Source organism: Thamnophis sirtalis, unplaced genomic scaffold (genome assembly GCF_051295495.1).
Source record: "Thamnophis sirtalis isolate CommonGarterSnake01/CBP01778 unplaced genomic scaffold, rThaSir2_p1.2 scaffold_9, whole genome shotgun sequence".
NCBI classification, from domain to species: domain Eukaryota; kingdom Metazoa; phylum Chordata; class Lepidosauria; order Squamata; family Natricidae; genus Thamnophis; species Thamnophis sirtalis.
Genome location: NW_028261389.1, coordinates 32,135,644 through 32,151,406, shown reverse-complemented (window position 1 = coordinate 32,151,406; position 15,763 = coordinate 32,135,644). Strand labels below are relative to the sequence as shown.

The 15,763-nt window shown below is 43.1% G+C and overlaps 2 protein-coding genes across 4 annotated transcripts in view; both read right to left on the bottom strand.

Annotated features, from left to right (window-relative positions):
- The window catches only part of SREBF2 (sterol regulatory element binding transcription factor 2), a 39,232-nt gene extending 38,141 nt beyond the window's left edge, over positions 1-1,091 (bottom strand). For all 3 annotated transcript variants that reach the window (XM_014064471.2, XM_014064472.2, XM_087723231.1), the window contains exon 1: positions 798-1,091. In XM_014064471.2, coding sequence (XP_013919946.2) covers positions 798-879 — 82 coding nt within the window. In that variant the 5' untranslated portion in view covers positions 880-1,091. The remainder of the gene's footprint in view (positions 1-797) is intronic.
- Positions 1,092-5,545: 4,454 nt separating this feature from the next.
- Positions 5,546-14,952, bottom strand: LOC148044080 (lamina-associated polypeptide 2-like). Its single transcript, XM_087723230.1, has one exon. The coding sequence runs from the start codon at positions 14,645-14,647 to the stop codon at positions 13,694-13,696; it is 954 nt and encodes a 317-aa protein (XP_087579356.1). The 5' UTR covers positions 14,648-14,952; the 3' UTR covers positions 5,546-13,693.
- Between the last annotated feature and the right edge of the window lie 811 nt (positions 14,953-15,763).

Below are 15,763 nucleotides of genomic sequence, written 5' to 3'. Positions count from 1 at the left end.
AAGCTGCCAGGAGTCAATGAGTGTGTCTGTGTTGAGCAGCCATATAGATGTTTTTAAATAAAATAAATTTGCATAAAGCCCTCCAGTCCACACAAATCATACAGGTACACATATAAACCTGTTCTTTGTGGATGAATGCACTCAATATTTTATAAGTGTCAATAACACATGCCAAGAAATACAACTGAAACAAACTACTCCACTAATACACAAGGAAATGCGCAAGGGCTTCGGATAAAACCCACAATTCTAGATATTATTTCTGTCTTCTAAGCCCATTTTGAGATGTTTAGAACTGGCATAGATCTAAGAGTCCTAGGTATGAATGATAAATAATAAAGGCAACTGAATTTGAGGGAACTTATTTCCAAATAAGGATACACAAGTGTTGCCCTATATATACAAATACACACCAGTGTTCAAACAATATATTTATTCTGAAGCAAGGAAGCATCACAAGCATACCTTACATTTAATGTAAAGAATAACTCTCAAATTTCCTATCCTAAATTGATAGGCATCTGAATTTGGATGAGTTGAACGGTACACAGAAAATCGCATGCTACACGCACTGGGAGACACCTGCCAATTCACGTGTGAGATTGCTCTGGGAATCCCCAGCCATTTAAACAGGGATATGGTAGTGTATCGGTGGCCGACAGGCAAATACACTTATCGGCACTTCGCCCCTCTGGGCCGGGTCCGCACCGAGCAGCGACTTCCCTTTCCTCCGCGGTTGCTGTATCTGAGGGGGGCGATAGTGGGCACAGCCGAGCGCCCGCCATGTGCGCACTCACCATCGATATCGCCCAGTGTGAGCTCGTCGCCGAGCTCCGTCAGGGTCTCCATAGTCTCCATGCTGCTCAGCTCGTTTTCCATTGCCGGCGAGGCGCGTCCGACTCAGCTACAGCGAGTCACCTCGTAAGAGGGCGAGTCACCTCGTTAGAGGGAGCGGCGACACTCCACCCCCTGCATTAACTCTTTCCCAGGCGGGGATTGTTGCTTCAACGCGGGTTCTCCGGGCTTAGATCACACACCGGCGCCATCTTGCTCTAACTTCTGTGAACTCCACCCATCCACCTGCGAGGAACCACCGCCGCGCGCGGCTGGTTGTCCATGAGACCAGGTTTCCGCCGTCCAATCAGCGGACACAGCGGCTCGTGGTGTGATGGCGCGTCAGCGATCAGCAGCTTTCATTTGGATGCGAGGCATCGTTCTCCTGCCGGGACCGCCCTCCCGTTTTGAATATGCATGAGAAGGCGGGAAGTTTATGAAATATTACGGCTGAAATTGAAAACATGAGGGCGCTATTGATTTCACTTACACAGTTACGGCTTGTTTTGGGTATCGTAGAAACGAACGCAATGAAAAGAGAACATTGTGGACTCTCTCAGAGGAAAAATGGCAAACCTGAAAAACTGGAAGTTAACTTTCTTTGAACAATCCAAACTTTGTTAAGGCTGCCATGAAGTTTGATGTTAAGAAAGATGGGAGCTCTTTATAGGAAGAGAGAATTTTGTCCGTTTAACAGTGAAATCTTATGTATCTGTTTCAGAAAGGGCATACATGCCCTGTGGCACCTACCTGTGTTTCCCCGAAAATAAGACAGGGTCTTATTTTCTTTTGACTCCCAAAATAAGAGGTTGGCCTTATTTTCAGGGAAGTCTTATTATTTTTGAGGTGCAGGAGGCGGTGAGCGAGGTCCACCTCATGGCTGCTGCTGTGTTGCAATTTTTTGGGGGGGGGGCTTATTTTCAGGAAAACAGTGTTATTATTAAAATCAAATTATTGGAACGCTTTGTTGGATCACAGCCCATTTTAACCACCAAAGTTTATGCAATAGGAAATGTGTTAATCTCTGGTAATTATATTTTGCAATAGACAAACATAATCACTTCCCTCAAAACCTTCATAGTGTCTGGGATTCTCTTATTCATTTCGGAAATTTATTTTTTCAAAATTGTATAAACAATCTCTATTTGGCTTTAAATTTTTGCTACACATTATGTCTCAGTACGCATATGTTAAATCTGGTCAAACCTGTTTGGGCTTAGAAGCTAAGATTGGGACTTAGCAATACCAGGGCAAAAGGTAAGACTAGAAAGTTCTTATTGGTGCGCATTCTTCAAAAAGCCTACATGGAATTGAATTATGAAGTTTTTACTTCTATCCAGGTAATGTGTCTTCCATCTTAGAATACTGGATCATGGAATCAAGAGAACCTTTGCTATAATAAAATCTGTGAATCATTAAAGTACCACCTGACTATGTGCTCTTTAATTTAAAAATAAAAATCATAGGGCAGGATTGGCTAACACTCCATCTTCTCCTATTAAAAATACATTTGGGCATTTCTGATCTGGACATAACTTTAAAGTTAAACATTTACTCCACTTGGTGCTCCACTTGATTCCAGGACTTTATGCTATTGAACAGCAATATGTATGAGTAATTAAAGCAATTATCATAGATTAAGGAAATCTTTTAATTAACTGAAAGTTTCTGAAAGCTCCATGTAGCAATAGCAATGGCACTTAGACTTATATATTGCTTCAGTGCTTTTACAGCCGTCTCTAAGCAGTTAACAGAGTCAGCATATTACCCCCAACAACCTGGGTCCTCATATATTGCTTCATGAGTTTTATTGTCTGGAAACCGTGTCCCATCAGGATGGACTTTCTAAATGGACAGCAGTGTGTTGGATATGTTTGCCACTGTTGTTTATTTTAAAAAATTGAACAAAAAAGATAATCCTTCAATTTATTTTTGTTCAAATCCTATCTTTCAGTACTCTATTGGAAAGACTGCAAGAAACTAGAACATATTTGGGCATATTTAGCTCTGGAAATAAATAAAGATTAAAAAGGGATATAATAGCATTTCTTGGGGTATCTTAGAAGAGATTGATGAAAATGACTAGGGAACTAAAAATTAAGTCCTAGGAAGCGAAATTCAATGAGCTGGGCATATTTAGCTCTGGAAATAAATAAAAATTAAAAAGGGATATAATAGCATTTCTTGGGGTATCTTATCAAAGACTCTTACCATGAGTTAAGACAACCTGTCTTTTTATGAATTGCTGCCAAAAACAAATGAAAAACAGAATAATAAGAGTAAATGGGCAGTTTTCTTAGTGGAGAGAAGCAAAAATGAAAATTTTTAATGATAATTTTATAATTTTTTTAAACAAAAACAAATTAGACAAAAACAGAAAAAGTAAAGAAAGAGGGGAAAAAACCCAAAATGTAGATATAAAACAAAGAGGGAAGAAATGACTTGATTTTATTTTACAATAGTTATATGTATAAATTTAAATTGACCATTTATTCTAAGATTGCAATGTAGATTTAATTTTTCTATCATCTATTTTTTCTAATCATCAAATCCATTTATCATTTCATTTTTTTTTGTTTCACACAAAAAGTCCAAGGGGGGGTTTCCAATCAGCATTAAAATTAATCAGTATTTTTTCTCCAATTAAATCTGTCAATTTTGACATTTCAGGAAGCTCCATCATCTTTAACATCCACTCCTCCATTGTGAGTAATATAAGATCTTTCTGCCATTATACATATAAATGTCTTTCTGCTGTTACTATATATAAAAACAAAATTCCATGGGATTTTTCTAACTTTTAATCAATTAGCCCCAAAAGAAACATCTTTAGCTTCATCTTTATATTAACTTTTACAATTTTCTCAATTAATTATGGATTTGAATCCATTTTTCAGCTTTTTTGCATGTCTACCAAGCGTGATAAAAAAAGCTTTTATTGGTTATACTTCCAATATAAATTTGAAGCTTCTTTATACATTTGAGACAATTTTGCAAGTGACAAATGCCAACAATATATCATTTTATAAAAGTTATTTTTAAAATTATAACTAGAGTATGTGAATTTCAATTCTTTCCCACATACCATATATTTCCATTGTTCAATTTGTATGTTCAAGCCAAAGTTTTTACACCATTTTATTATACCTTCTTTCTTCTTCTGTTTCAAATTTTAATACAAATTTTATATATATTAACAAAAACATGTTAGTTATTTATACATCATCATGTTTCAAATTCAGCCTTACAATGTTCAAAAGACAAAAATCCTTTTATCTAAATCTTTCTAATAAATGTAGATAATAAAGCCAGTAACTGATGTGGATTTCTGATGTGAAATCTGGTATTGATATTTTTAAATCTCCCTGAGAAAATTCTAATATGTCACCATAGGTTAACCATTTATATTTAATTTTCATTTCTTATACAATATGCTTCTTATGGTGAGAGCCATTGAGATATTTTCAGAGACAACCTGGATTTATAGCGATTCCATATTTTCAGTGATGATGATGCAACGCTTAATATGGCACATCTAACAAAATGACTTTTAAAATTGACATTAACTAATTATCATACCATAAAACATCATGCCACCCAAACCTCAAATCAGGGACGTGCAGTCACTAGAGGCAAGGGAGGCAGAGCCTCACCAGTCTCCTCAGGAAAAAGAAAGAAATTTAAATATATTTTTTTAAATAATTAAAGCCAAGATAGTTGCTACCAGATTCCAGCTCACAGTGGCTTGGTGTCTGCTTAGTGTTAACCAAAGCAGGAGGCGAGAGAACTCGGGACCTCTTTTCCATAAGGAATTTTTCGCCTTCTAAAAGTTAAAAAAGAGTTAAAAGGCAAAGAAGTTCAGATGGAAAAGAGGCACTAATTCTCCCGCCTCCTGATCTGGAAGCAGCTAATCATGTCTTCTTGAGCACGCTTACGTTGGGCGGGGCGTGCTTCAGAGGAGAGATGAGTGGGAGAGAAGGAGGAGGCTGCCTCTTTGCTGCAGACCTGGGCGCTTGGCGGCTCCCGCGATGCAAAGTGCCCCACCATCCCCGATGCTGCCGCCAGCTGCCCCGGCCTGCTTCTCCAGGCTTCGCCGTTGGAAATCCCGGATCACCTCTGGAGGAAGGCTGGGTGAGAAGCGGAGTGGAGCGAAGCTTCTCTGCGGCCTCCCGGCGCTGCGCAGTGGCTCTTGCAGGAGCACGTGTCAGCGGCTGGCGGCCTGGAGCGGCCCCGGCTGTGAGACAAGGGAGCACTTAAAGCAGCCGCTGCCGCCGCCGCCACCACCCCTCCTTCTCCAGAGGCAGAGGCGATCCGGGACTTCCAGCGGCAGAGCTTGGAGAAGCAGCGGATGCAGGCCGGGACAGCGGGGGGCAGCGGGGCACTTTGCATCGCGGGAGCCACCAAGCGCCTTTGCTGCAGACCCGGGCCCTTGGTTGCTCCCGCGATGCAAATTCCCCGCCGAGGCCGACCGCTGCCCTGCTGAGCCTCACCAGGTATCAACCTCACCGCACGTCACTGCCTCAAATTATGTCTTTCTAACGCCAATAACTTTCTGTCTGTCAGCATCACCCAATCTTCAGGAAAGCCTACAGAGGCTGGGGAGGGCAAAAAACGGCCCCAAGTAGCCAACCAGAAGTTCAGAAATGATTAAGGTGACCAGATTTTCAGACTGGTAAAGAGGGACACCTTTGACCCGGGGGGGGGGGGGGGCTTGATTAAAAATTTTATACGGAGCAACAAAAATTTTCATATAATGCAAAAATAGTATTGTAATTTTTTTATTTCAACATAACTACAATTTACAAATATAAATTGTAACTGTTGCCAAACATCAAAATTGTGACCATGAGGATGCTGCAACGGTCGCTAAGTGTGAAAATGGTCACTAAGTGTGAAAAATGGTCATCAGTCACTTTTTTCAATGCTATTGTAACTTTGGTCACTAAACCCATTATACCACCTTTCTTGCCACAGTTCTTAAGTGAATAACTGCAGCTGATAAGTTAGTAACATAAGTGAATCTGGTTTCCCCATTTGACTTTGTCAAAAGGTCACAAAAAGCAATTAAAATGACCCCAGGACACTGAAACCATCATAAATACGAATCTGTTCCCAAACATCAAAATTTTGATCGCGTGACCATGAGGATGCTGCAACGGTCGCTAGTTGCTAAGTGTGAAAAATGGTCATCGGTCACTTTTTTCAATGCCATTGTAACTTTGGTCACTATACCTTTCTTGCCACAGTTCTTAAGTGAATAACTGCAGCTGGTATTTTGTATTTTGGATAGAATCTTGTATTAAATAGTCTAAGACAATTTAAAAAAAGAATCCACACAGAATAAATTTAAGTAAAACTATTTTTTAAAAATTCTATGCACAATATATAGTATTGTGCATAGAATTTTAAAAAATGGTTTCACTTCAATTTATTTTGGATAGAATCTTTTTTAAAATAGTCTTAAGACAATTTAAAAAAAGAATCCACACAGAATAAAACTTTTTAAAAAAATCCTATGCACAATAAATAAAATATTATTTTAAAATACATTAAAAAAATAAAAGAAAAAACCTAGCTCACTTACCAGCAGGAAGACACTCCAAGTCACTCCAGAATGATGTAGATGTTAATACAAAGAACTGAGCAAATTAAAATGGTGAAATTAGTCCCAGGGAAATAGTTTTCAAAGAAACTTTGCCACCATTTTTCCCTCACAAGCCGACCTCCAACCTCCGTGCCCCTCCCCTCCGGAAAATCCAGGAAGGAACATTCGCGACTTCTCTAGCCAAGTATTTCCTGCAGCTCTATGGTACTGGGTCATTTTTTCTTAGAAAATGAGGTAAAAGGGTGTGGGGGGGGTCCGTTTTGTTGCTTTAACGTTTTAATATCTTCAATGAAAGTACTGAGACAGAGAGAGGGTTTAGACAGGGTGTCTTTTGTCTTACCCCGGTTAGGATTTCTTAAGCAAATCCACTGGGTTTTCAACATGAAGCCAGAAAATCGGGATTTTTTAAAAACGCCCCGGGACACGGGACAAATTGTTAGAAATCGTGACTGTCCCGCTGAAATCGGGATGTTTGGTCACCTTAGAAATGATCCAATTCCGGCTTCTAGGGATCCAGGGGAGGCCATTTTTCACCTTCCCGAACCTCCAGAGGCTTTCCTGAAGCCTGAAGAGGGCAAAAACGGTCTTCGTTTTTCAGCTGGCGATCTGATGGCTGGCGTGCCACCAAATATGGCTCCGCGTGCCACCTGTGGTTCACGTGCCATGGGTTCGTCATCACAGAATTAAAGCATCAAATTCTTTTAATTTTTCTCATTAATAATTCAGAATCCTTTAAAGGATCTTCCAAAACCAGAACCCAATTGTCTACAAAACTTCTCAACTTGTCCCTTTTTAAATTTTTACATCCCAGTGTGCTGTAATAAGCAACCTTGTCTTGTTCTTTTTTATATATGAAAAAAAAATATTAAATCTCCATTATTTGTGTTTTTGTGATCTATAAATCAATTTTACCCATTTCATAAAATTTTCTCCAAAGTTCAAATCTTCTAAACTTTTAAATAAAAAATGCCAAAATGATTGTTGTGTATTGCCTAGAGCTTCTTTTGGTGAAATTGGCAGCTACACAAATTTGCTGCTTAATAAATAAATAAAATAAATTGTCAAAGATTGTCTGCATCTAAGCAAACCAATGAACCTTGCTTTTCATTATGCTGTTCCAAGTATTACGGTATATAATGTCCAATTCCATTCTAATGTTATATTTTCACTGCCTTTTTGGTAAAAATCAACATTGATACTTATGAATAAATTGTCGCAAAATTATTTTCAATCTCTCTGCTAAAATTGTTGTAAGTAATTTATAGATTATTCAATAATATTTGGCTATAAATTCATGTTAAATATTTCCCCTCTTTACGTATTAATGCTATATTAGACTGTTTCCAGGTTTCTAGCCTCTTTCCTCCCTCTAGTATAGAATTCATCATATTTTGGAGGGGTTGTAAAAGTTCATTATCAAAGCATTCGTAATAAGAACCTGGTAAGCCATTTGGTCTGTTTTCCTGGTTTAATATTTTTATAGCTTTGGAAATCTACCTTATTGTTATACAGCGGTACCTGATACTCAGTTGCTTTGAAACTCATTGAATTTGGTGCTCAATGCATTTTGACCAAAAATGTTGTCTTGACACACAAGCTAGAACTTGTTGGTGTCACTGCCTTATGACTTACTACATTATTCTTTATGGGAAAAATTTGTTTGGTAATGATCATTGACTCATCGCCCCTCCCAGAACAAATTAACAAGGAGTATCGGAGTACTACTGTAAATCGTAATCTGTCTTTGGTTCTTTTTAAGTGCTGGTAAGTTTTTTTAAAGTAATTCATCTGTTTTTTCCAAGGGAATATTACGTCCTTCATAGAAGTTAGAATAATACTGATAAAAAGTTTTTGAATTGCCACATTGTCTGTTGATACAGTAGCCCTAGCTTGAAGTTTCAAAATCATATTTTCTTTTAATGTCTGCTAAACTTTTTCTAGTTTCTTCACAAATTCAAAAATCATTTGCTTAGCATATTTCACATCTATTTCCATTTCTCTTACTGTTAATATAAATAATTGTTACTGTAAAAGTTTAATTTGATGTGAAATGTTGATCTTTTCTGGCAAATTCTTTTTCATTCTTCCTCTTTTCTTTTTCACTCATCCAAAATAGTCAGGAATCTTGAATCTTCTTTTTATATTCAGTATTATGTTGGATGAAATAACCTCTAACAAAAGCTTTATTTGTTTCCCAAACCATTTTTAAATCAGTACTTTATTTAAGTGGTTTTCAAGGTTCCACCACAAAACCGCGGACGACAAAATCGCGGTCGACGAAAGCGCGTATGTGACGTCATCACAGCGCGACGAAAAAGATCGAAAAATGTAAAAATAAAGCGAAAACCTTACCCTAACCTCCCCAAACCTAACCCTAAACCTAACCCTTAACCTAACCCTAAACCTAACGAAAAACCTAACGCTAACCCTTAACCTAACGCTAAACGTAACGCTAACGCTCTAAACCTAACCCTAACCCTTAACCTAACCCTTACCTTTATGTGAATCGGCTTGCTGTAATTTAATTTTTATTTCAATTTTTCGATCTTTTTCGTCGCGTTGTGATGACGTCACATACGCGATTTCATCGACCGCGCTTTTGTGGAACGCGGTTTTGACGGGTCACGGTTTTCAAAGTATTCTATAAAATTTAATTTATAAATTTTTCACGATTTACTTTTTTTTTGAAATATCAATTCATTTAATGAAAGAGGCAGATTTCCTTTTTAATAAATCAAATTTACAGGATTATGGTCAGAAAACATGTATAATCTCAAGATTAGAGATCTTAATAGTCAGGTTTTTGAGTTCCAACATATCTATTATTGAAATGAATCTATGCTTTTCTGAAACGTAAGTATATTATCTGGAATTGTTTGTCTCCATACATTTACTAGAGTAAGTTAGTCTTAAACCCTTTTGGTAATTTATCTTTCATAATTTTATCTCAGTGGTTCTCAATCTTTTCTTCACCATGGACCCTCTTTAAATACCTTTTGTGGCCATGGACCATGGCTATGGACCCCCAAGACTTAACTCAAGATTTAAATAACATTTCTTCAAGCCTTTGTGAACCACATGATGAATTATGGACCCCCAAGGATCCACAGACCATAGTTTGAGAACCACAGTAATTGTAGAGAAATCACTCCATTTTAGTTTCCCGTCAAAATACCAATTTTCATAAGAAAAATTGCAATTGCTCCATGAGTCATCTATAGAAAATTCCTTTATCATCATCTGGGGCATACATTCTCAAAAACATGGTTTTAGTCCCATATTATTCAACTTCCATCCCAAGAAATTTGCCATGTTCGTCGGTTACTACAATTTCTCCAAATTTTAATTGGGGATTAATACATAAAACAATTCTATTTGGGATCGTTTGGTTGAGGAAGGATCCAGCTGAAATTAATTGTCCTCCCAGATTTTTGCAAGTCAAATATTTTCTTTTCTTTTTTTAATAAATCTTTTGTAGTTTTATCTTTTTAAAATAATGAAACAATTTTTTTTAAGAGCATTTGCTCCAATTGTATTCCATTTTAAAAAATTATAGTTCATAATTAGGCCAGCAGTTTAGAAAAATCATTGCCTGTAGCACCTAATTCAGAATCATGTTTTTCTTTTGTATCTGTTGTGATTTTAGAGCAGTCTTCTCTACAACCTCTATCTGAATCTCTTCCAAATCTCCTTTAAATTTTAAAAAAAATTATCTGGACTTTGAACTGAGTTCAGTTAGAATCTTTTTATGTGAAAGTAAAAAATCACACTCTAATTTATCTCAGTGGAATGATTTCTTCTGTTTCAGTGTCTCAGTCAAAAAAGAAAGACTTTCTCTAACATAAAATTCTAAAAGCAGTTTCTGTTAAGATAAGTTAAGATCGACCTACCTGAACGGTCCTTCTATGTGTGCTGCGAGGGGAATCCAAGCATGAGTTAACTTTGTCCATTAGCCTAGAGACTGAGTTATGTAAATTGGTGACCACACCTCCTCTGACTGGATGGGTCAGTTTTGTACGAAGTCAGCCGTTTAATGATGTATAACAAGAGCAATAACTATAACAATAACAATAGCAAATAAAGGCCGTAGCCCAAAAGGTATACAAACATTGACAGAAAAAACAAGTCACAAGTAAATAACGTCCTTCATAGTCAGGTGACATGTCAATGAGGACAGTCAAGTTCAAGCCATGACCACCCTGGCCAGCCGAAGCTGTGGGCGGGTTTGGATTCCCCTCGCAGCACACATAGAAGGACCATTCAGGTAAGTCAACGGTCGTTCTCCTGTGTGCTGCTTGGGGAATCCAAGCATGGGACATGCCAAAGCAATTAAGGTCCAGGGCGGGAACTAGGCTGGCCAGGGTGCCCTGCAGGGGGGAGCACCTGTTGCAATACACGCCGCCCGAAGGAAGCCTCAGCCGAGGCATACACGTCAACCTTGTAATGCCTGATAAATGGTGATGGTGTAGACCAGGTAGCCACCCTACAGATTTCTTCCACTGAGGCTTGCGTGGACCAGGCCGCCGTGGTGGCCGCACTCCTGGTGGAGTGGGTAGTGATGCGCCTGGGATCCTGTCGAGATTGGCTGTCATAAGCAAGAGCGATGCACGCCTTCAACCATCGCCCTATCGTATGAGAAGAAACTTTCTGTCCCATGGAAGATGGTTGAAAGGACACAAAGAGTGCTTCAGACCACCTGAAGGACGCTGTGCGTTTCACGTAGCGACAAAGAACTCTGCGAACATCCAGGTGATGCCATTGGCGCTCCTGCGGATGAGAAGGGTTGGGACAAAAGTCTGGAAGGACGAGCTCCTGAGCCCTGTGGAACAGCGTGTTGACTTTCGGTAGAAATGGTGGGTCCAAACGGAGAACGACTCTGTTGGGGTGGAATATACAGAGATCCGCCCGAACGGAAAGTGCCGCCAATTCAGAAACCCACCTCGCTGATGTAATAGCCACCAAGAACACTGTCTTAAGAGTCAGTAGTCGAAGACTGATGGAAGTAATACGTTCGAAAGGAGAGTCCATAAGTGCCCTGAGCACTAACATCAAATCCCAAGTAGGGTAGCGGTGCACGGTCGGAGGCCGGATGTTGGCCGCCCCCTTCAGACAGACCTTGACCTGCGAATGCTGCGACAAGGAACGTCCCTGACCTCCCCCAATCACCGTGGCAAGGGCCGTGACCTGCCTGCGAAGCGTATTGGGTGCCCAACCTTTGTTAAGACCAGATTGCAGAAAGTCCAACACTCGGGGCACCGAATCCTGGAGGGGGTCTGCCTCAGTCCAGCAGCATCACCTGCAGAGGGCTTGCCAGGTAGCCTCCTAAATTCGAGTGGCCACTTGAATCGTCTTGATGACCTCGCTGGAATAATGAAGGTTAGTCAGAATAGTCCGCTCACGTGCCACACGGCTAATTGTAGCAACTGGGGGTTCGGATGTATGATGGCCCCCTGGTGGAGCTGGATCTGATCGTCCGGGATCCTCCACGGGTGCGAGATCAACAGGTGCACCAGGTCGGCATACCAGGTTCGCCGGGATCACATTGGAGCCACCAGGAGGACTTCCGCTCATTCCGACAGTATCTTCTGGATCACTGGAAGAGGCGGGAAGGCATAAAGGAGGCCGGCCGGCCACGGGCTGCGCAAGGCATCCACTCCCTCCGCTCCGGGAGTCACATACCCGGAGAAGAAACGAGGCAGTTGCGCATTGTGAGGCTGCGCGAACAAGTCCACTACTGAATGGCCGAACCGGAGGGAAATCTGCTGGAAGAGGTCGGGATGTAACTGCCACTCCGCATGATCTACTGTGGCTCTGCTCAACCAATCCGCCTGGACATTGGATTTGCCCGAAATGTGCTCCGCTCGAAGGGACAACAGTCTGGACTCTGCCCAATGATGCAATTTCTCTGCCTCCATCATGAGGGCTCTGGAATGCGTGCCCCCTTGGCGGTTGACGTGCCTTGGAGACCACATTGTTGGTCAGGACCAGCACGTGTTTGTGAGTCACAATGTCCTGAAATTCTCGCAGGGCCATCGGATGGCCCGTAGCTCTAGCCAATTGATGCTGTTGGACAGCTCCCGGTCCGACCAACGACCCTGTGCTACCCGATCCAGGGCATGGCCGCCCCATCCAAACAGGCTGGCATCCGTCGTAACCTGGATGCATTCGGGTTCCTTGAACGGACACCCCTTGAGAACCTTGGAGGACGCCCACCATCGAAGTGATCTGAGGGCTTTGGGTGAAAGACGGACCTTGAGTTGAGAATGACTGGTGTGAGACCTCTGATAAGGAAGCAGGAACCATTGGAGTGGTCGTGCGTGAAACCTGGCCCAGGGAACGATGTCGATGCAAGAAATCATCTTCCCTAACAGCTGAGAGAGTAAGGCCAGGGGCACAAGTCGCAAGGCTGACACTTGAGATGCCAGTCGTTGGATGCTCTGTCACCTCTCCAGGGACAGGAAAACTTCACAAGTGACGGAGTTGATGACGGTCCCTAAGTGAAGCAGCGATGTAGTTGGCTGCAGATGGCTCTTGGGAAGATTCAGCACGAACCCGTGCCTCCGCAGGGAGTCCATTGTTACTTGAAGATCCCATAGGGCCTGGTCCCGGGATGGTGACAGGACCAAGATGTCGTCTAAATAGCAATTCACCCTCACCGGAACCGAACGAAGAGAGGCCGCCACTACCGCCAGGAGCTTGGTAAAGGTGCGGGGTGCCGATGAAAGGCCGAAAGGCAAGGCCCGGTACTGGAAATGACGGCCCGCAAATTGAAAGCGCAAGAACCGCCGATGAGCCGGATGAATGGGCACATGGAGGTACGCCTCCTTGATGTCGACTGATGTCATCATGTCGCCTTGGCGGATGGATGCCAGGATGCTCTTTAACGACTGCATCTTGAACCTCTGATACTTGATGTACCAATTGAGTCTTTTTAGATCTAGAATGGCTTGCCATCCTCCTGAGTTTTTGGGTACCAGAAATAGAATGGAGTAAAACCCTAGGCCTTCCTGCCCTTTGGGAACCTGTTCTATTGCATTGATGGAGATGAGATGATGTATCTCAGCTTCCATGAGGCGCCGCTTTACTGAACACCTGGGTACGGGGCACCTGATGAACTGTCTTGGGGGAATGGAGAGAAATTCTAGTGTGAGGCCCAGCCTTACCACCTGAAGGGCCCAGGCGTCGGATGTGGTTTCCGCTCACTGATGAGCGAAGGCCAGCAGACACCCGCCCACTGACTCCTCCCCTTGCAAGTCACTGGTACCTCCGAAAGGACCGGTTTCCCAAGCCACGAAAGGATCTCCTGTTGTGGGATTGCGCCTGGTGTTGTTGGCGCCCCCTATGCCTGCCCCTCCCACGGTCCTGGCCGTGGTCCTGTGACTGGTGAAAACCTCTGTTGTAATTGGGAGCGAAGGGGGCCGCTGAGTAACCAGAATAGCCTCCCCGAAAGGACTGGCATCTGTTATATGGCTGCTGCCTCCTGGTATTACGCCCCCCCGAGGAGGGAAGCACCTTGCATTTGTCCCTGGTTTCTATGAGTATGGGGTCGAGAACGGACCCAAATAAAGCCCTGCCCTTGAATGGCGTGGATGCCAGGCGCCATTTAGACTTAATGTCGGCTTGCCAATGGCGAAGCCACAAGAGGCGCCGAGACGCCACATTGGACACCACAGCGCGAGAAGCGAACTTGTCAGCATTGAGCGTGGCATCCGCCGAAAACTCTAAGGCAGCCATAATTTTAGTAACGTCTTGGTGAAGACGTACCTCATCAGGAGCCAGTCTCTCCTGCAACTGTTTAAGCCAGAGCACAGAAGTTCTATTAAAGAACGATGCCGCAGTAGCAGCACGCAAGGCCCAGGCCGCAGCCTGTTGAGTTTTTCGAATTACTGTTTCAGCTTTACGGTCCTCTGCCTTTAGACCCTCAGAAATTTCAGACGGAATCAGAGCAGGGGACGCTAGGGCTGCTACTGGTTGATCCACTGTTGGGAATTGCAAAATGTTTTCCAAGTCAGGAGTGGAAGTGTACAACTTCCTGTCCCCGTTGCTGGGTGGGGTAACCGCAGTTGGCTGATCCCACTGTTTCTGAATGAGATCCATGAAGACCTTTGGTGAAGGAATCACCTCCTGCAATGAGACTGGTTCAGCAAAGAGGCGCTCAGTAGTGTCAAGGCCTACAGCCGAACTGTCCTTGGAAGCCACCTCTCCCATGTGAGTAGTGGCCTTAGCTTTAAACAATAAGGATTTGAATAGAGTAGGCCTAAATAGGCTAGAAGAATTAGGCTGATCAAAGATCAGGCCCTCATCATCAGAGAACTCCCTATCTATTAACTCCCCTTCCTCCACCAAGGCCGAATCCTCACTATAAGTAGAGGGGGGGGGAGAAGAAGGCCCTGCTTGCAGATCAGGCAGATCTACATGTGGAGCCGGGATAGGAGGGCCACCTTGGGAACTAACAATCACCGGGGCCTGGTTCCTTCGAAGCAGCTCAGCATCCACCCCCCCTGGATATGGCTGCAGAGATCATCTGGTAAAGGTCTGGGGATAGGCCCTGGTCATAGTCTTCCATAGGCCTTAGGCCTGCAGCAGTGGGAGTAAATGTAGCGGAGGGCCCAGCACATGGCAATAAGAAGGCTGGAGCAGCCTGGGCCTCAGACAATACAGAGGGGGGTTGGAGCCCCACACCCCCTACCCCAGTTTCAGAAATAGCAGGGAGACATTGATCTGGGGACCAGGCCTGATGCCCTGCTGGCTGGGGAGCAGGCGAAATGCGCTGAGGTAAAGGTGCGGGAGGGGAATTCCTGCCCTCCCAGGAGGTTTTGGAAGCTGACTTGGACTTATCTTTCTTTTTGTGGCTTTTATCAGGGGCCCCGGAGGCCTCCCTGGGCCTCTGGCTGGTGGTTCTAGAGGTGGCTCTGCCAGGCCTCGAACTAACTCCCGCTTGGGCAGTACCCTGGTTATCAACAGAGGGCTCAACTGTACCTCCCAGAGAAGAATGATCAGCCATTGCAATGATTAGATGCAAAAAGACTCAAAAGGCACACAGCGTTCACTTGCAAATAGAAAGGACCGCGTGGTCAGCAGCAATGCCAGGAACTTTTCCCCAAGGCAAACAAAGCCGAAGCGAATGAGGAGGGAGGGCCAATGAGTCAGCAGCCCCTTTTAAGTTCGAGGAAAGGCAACGCCCGATCCCTACAGCGCCTGCGCTCCGAACGGCCCTAAAATGGCGACCGCAATTCAGGCACCAAATTCAAACCCAGCAGAGAACAAAAATGCCGTCTTCACCTCTCACAACAAAAATCAGGCCAGCGGCGGCGATAGCGCGTT

What these genes read in the sequence shown, in the direction of transcription:
- LOC148044080 (XM_087723230.1), bottom strand. Translation starts at nt 14,647, where the DNA reads ATGGGAGAGGTGGCTTCCAAGGACAGTTCGGCTGTAGGCCTTGACACT.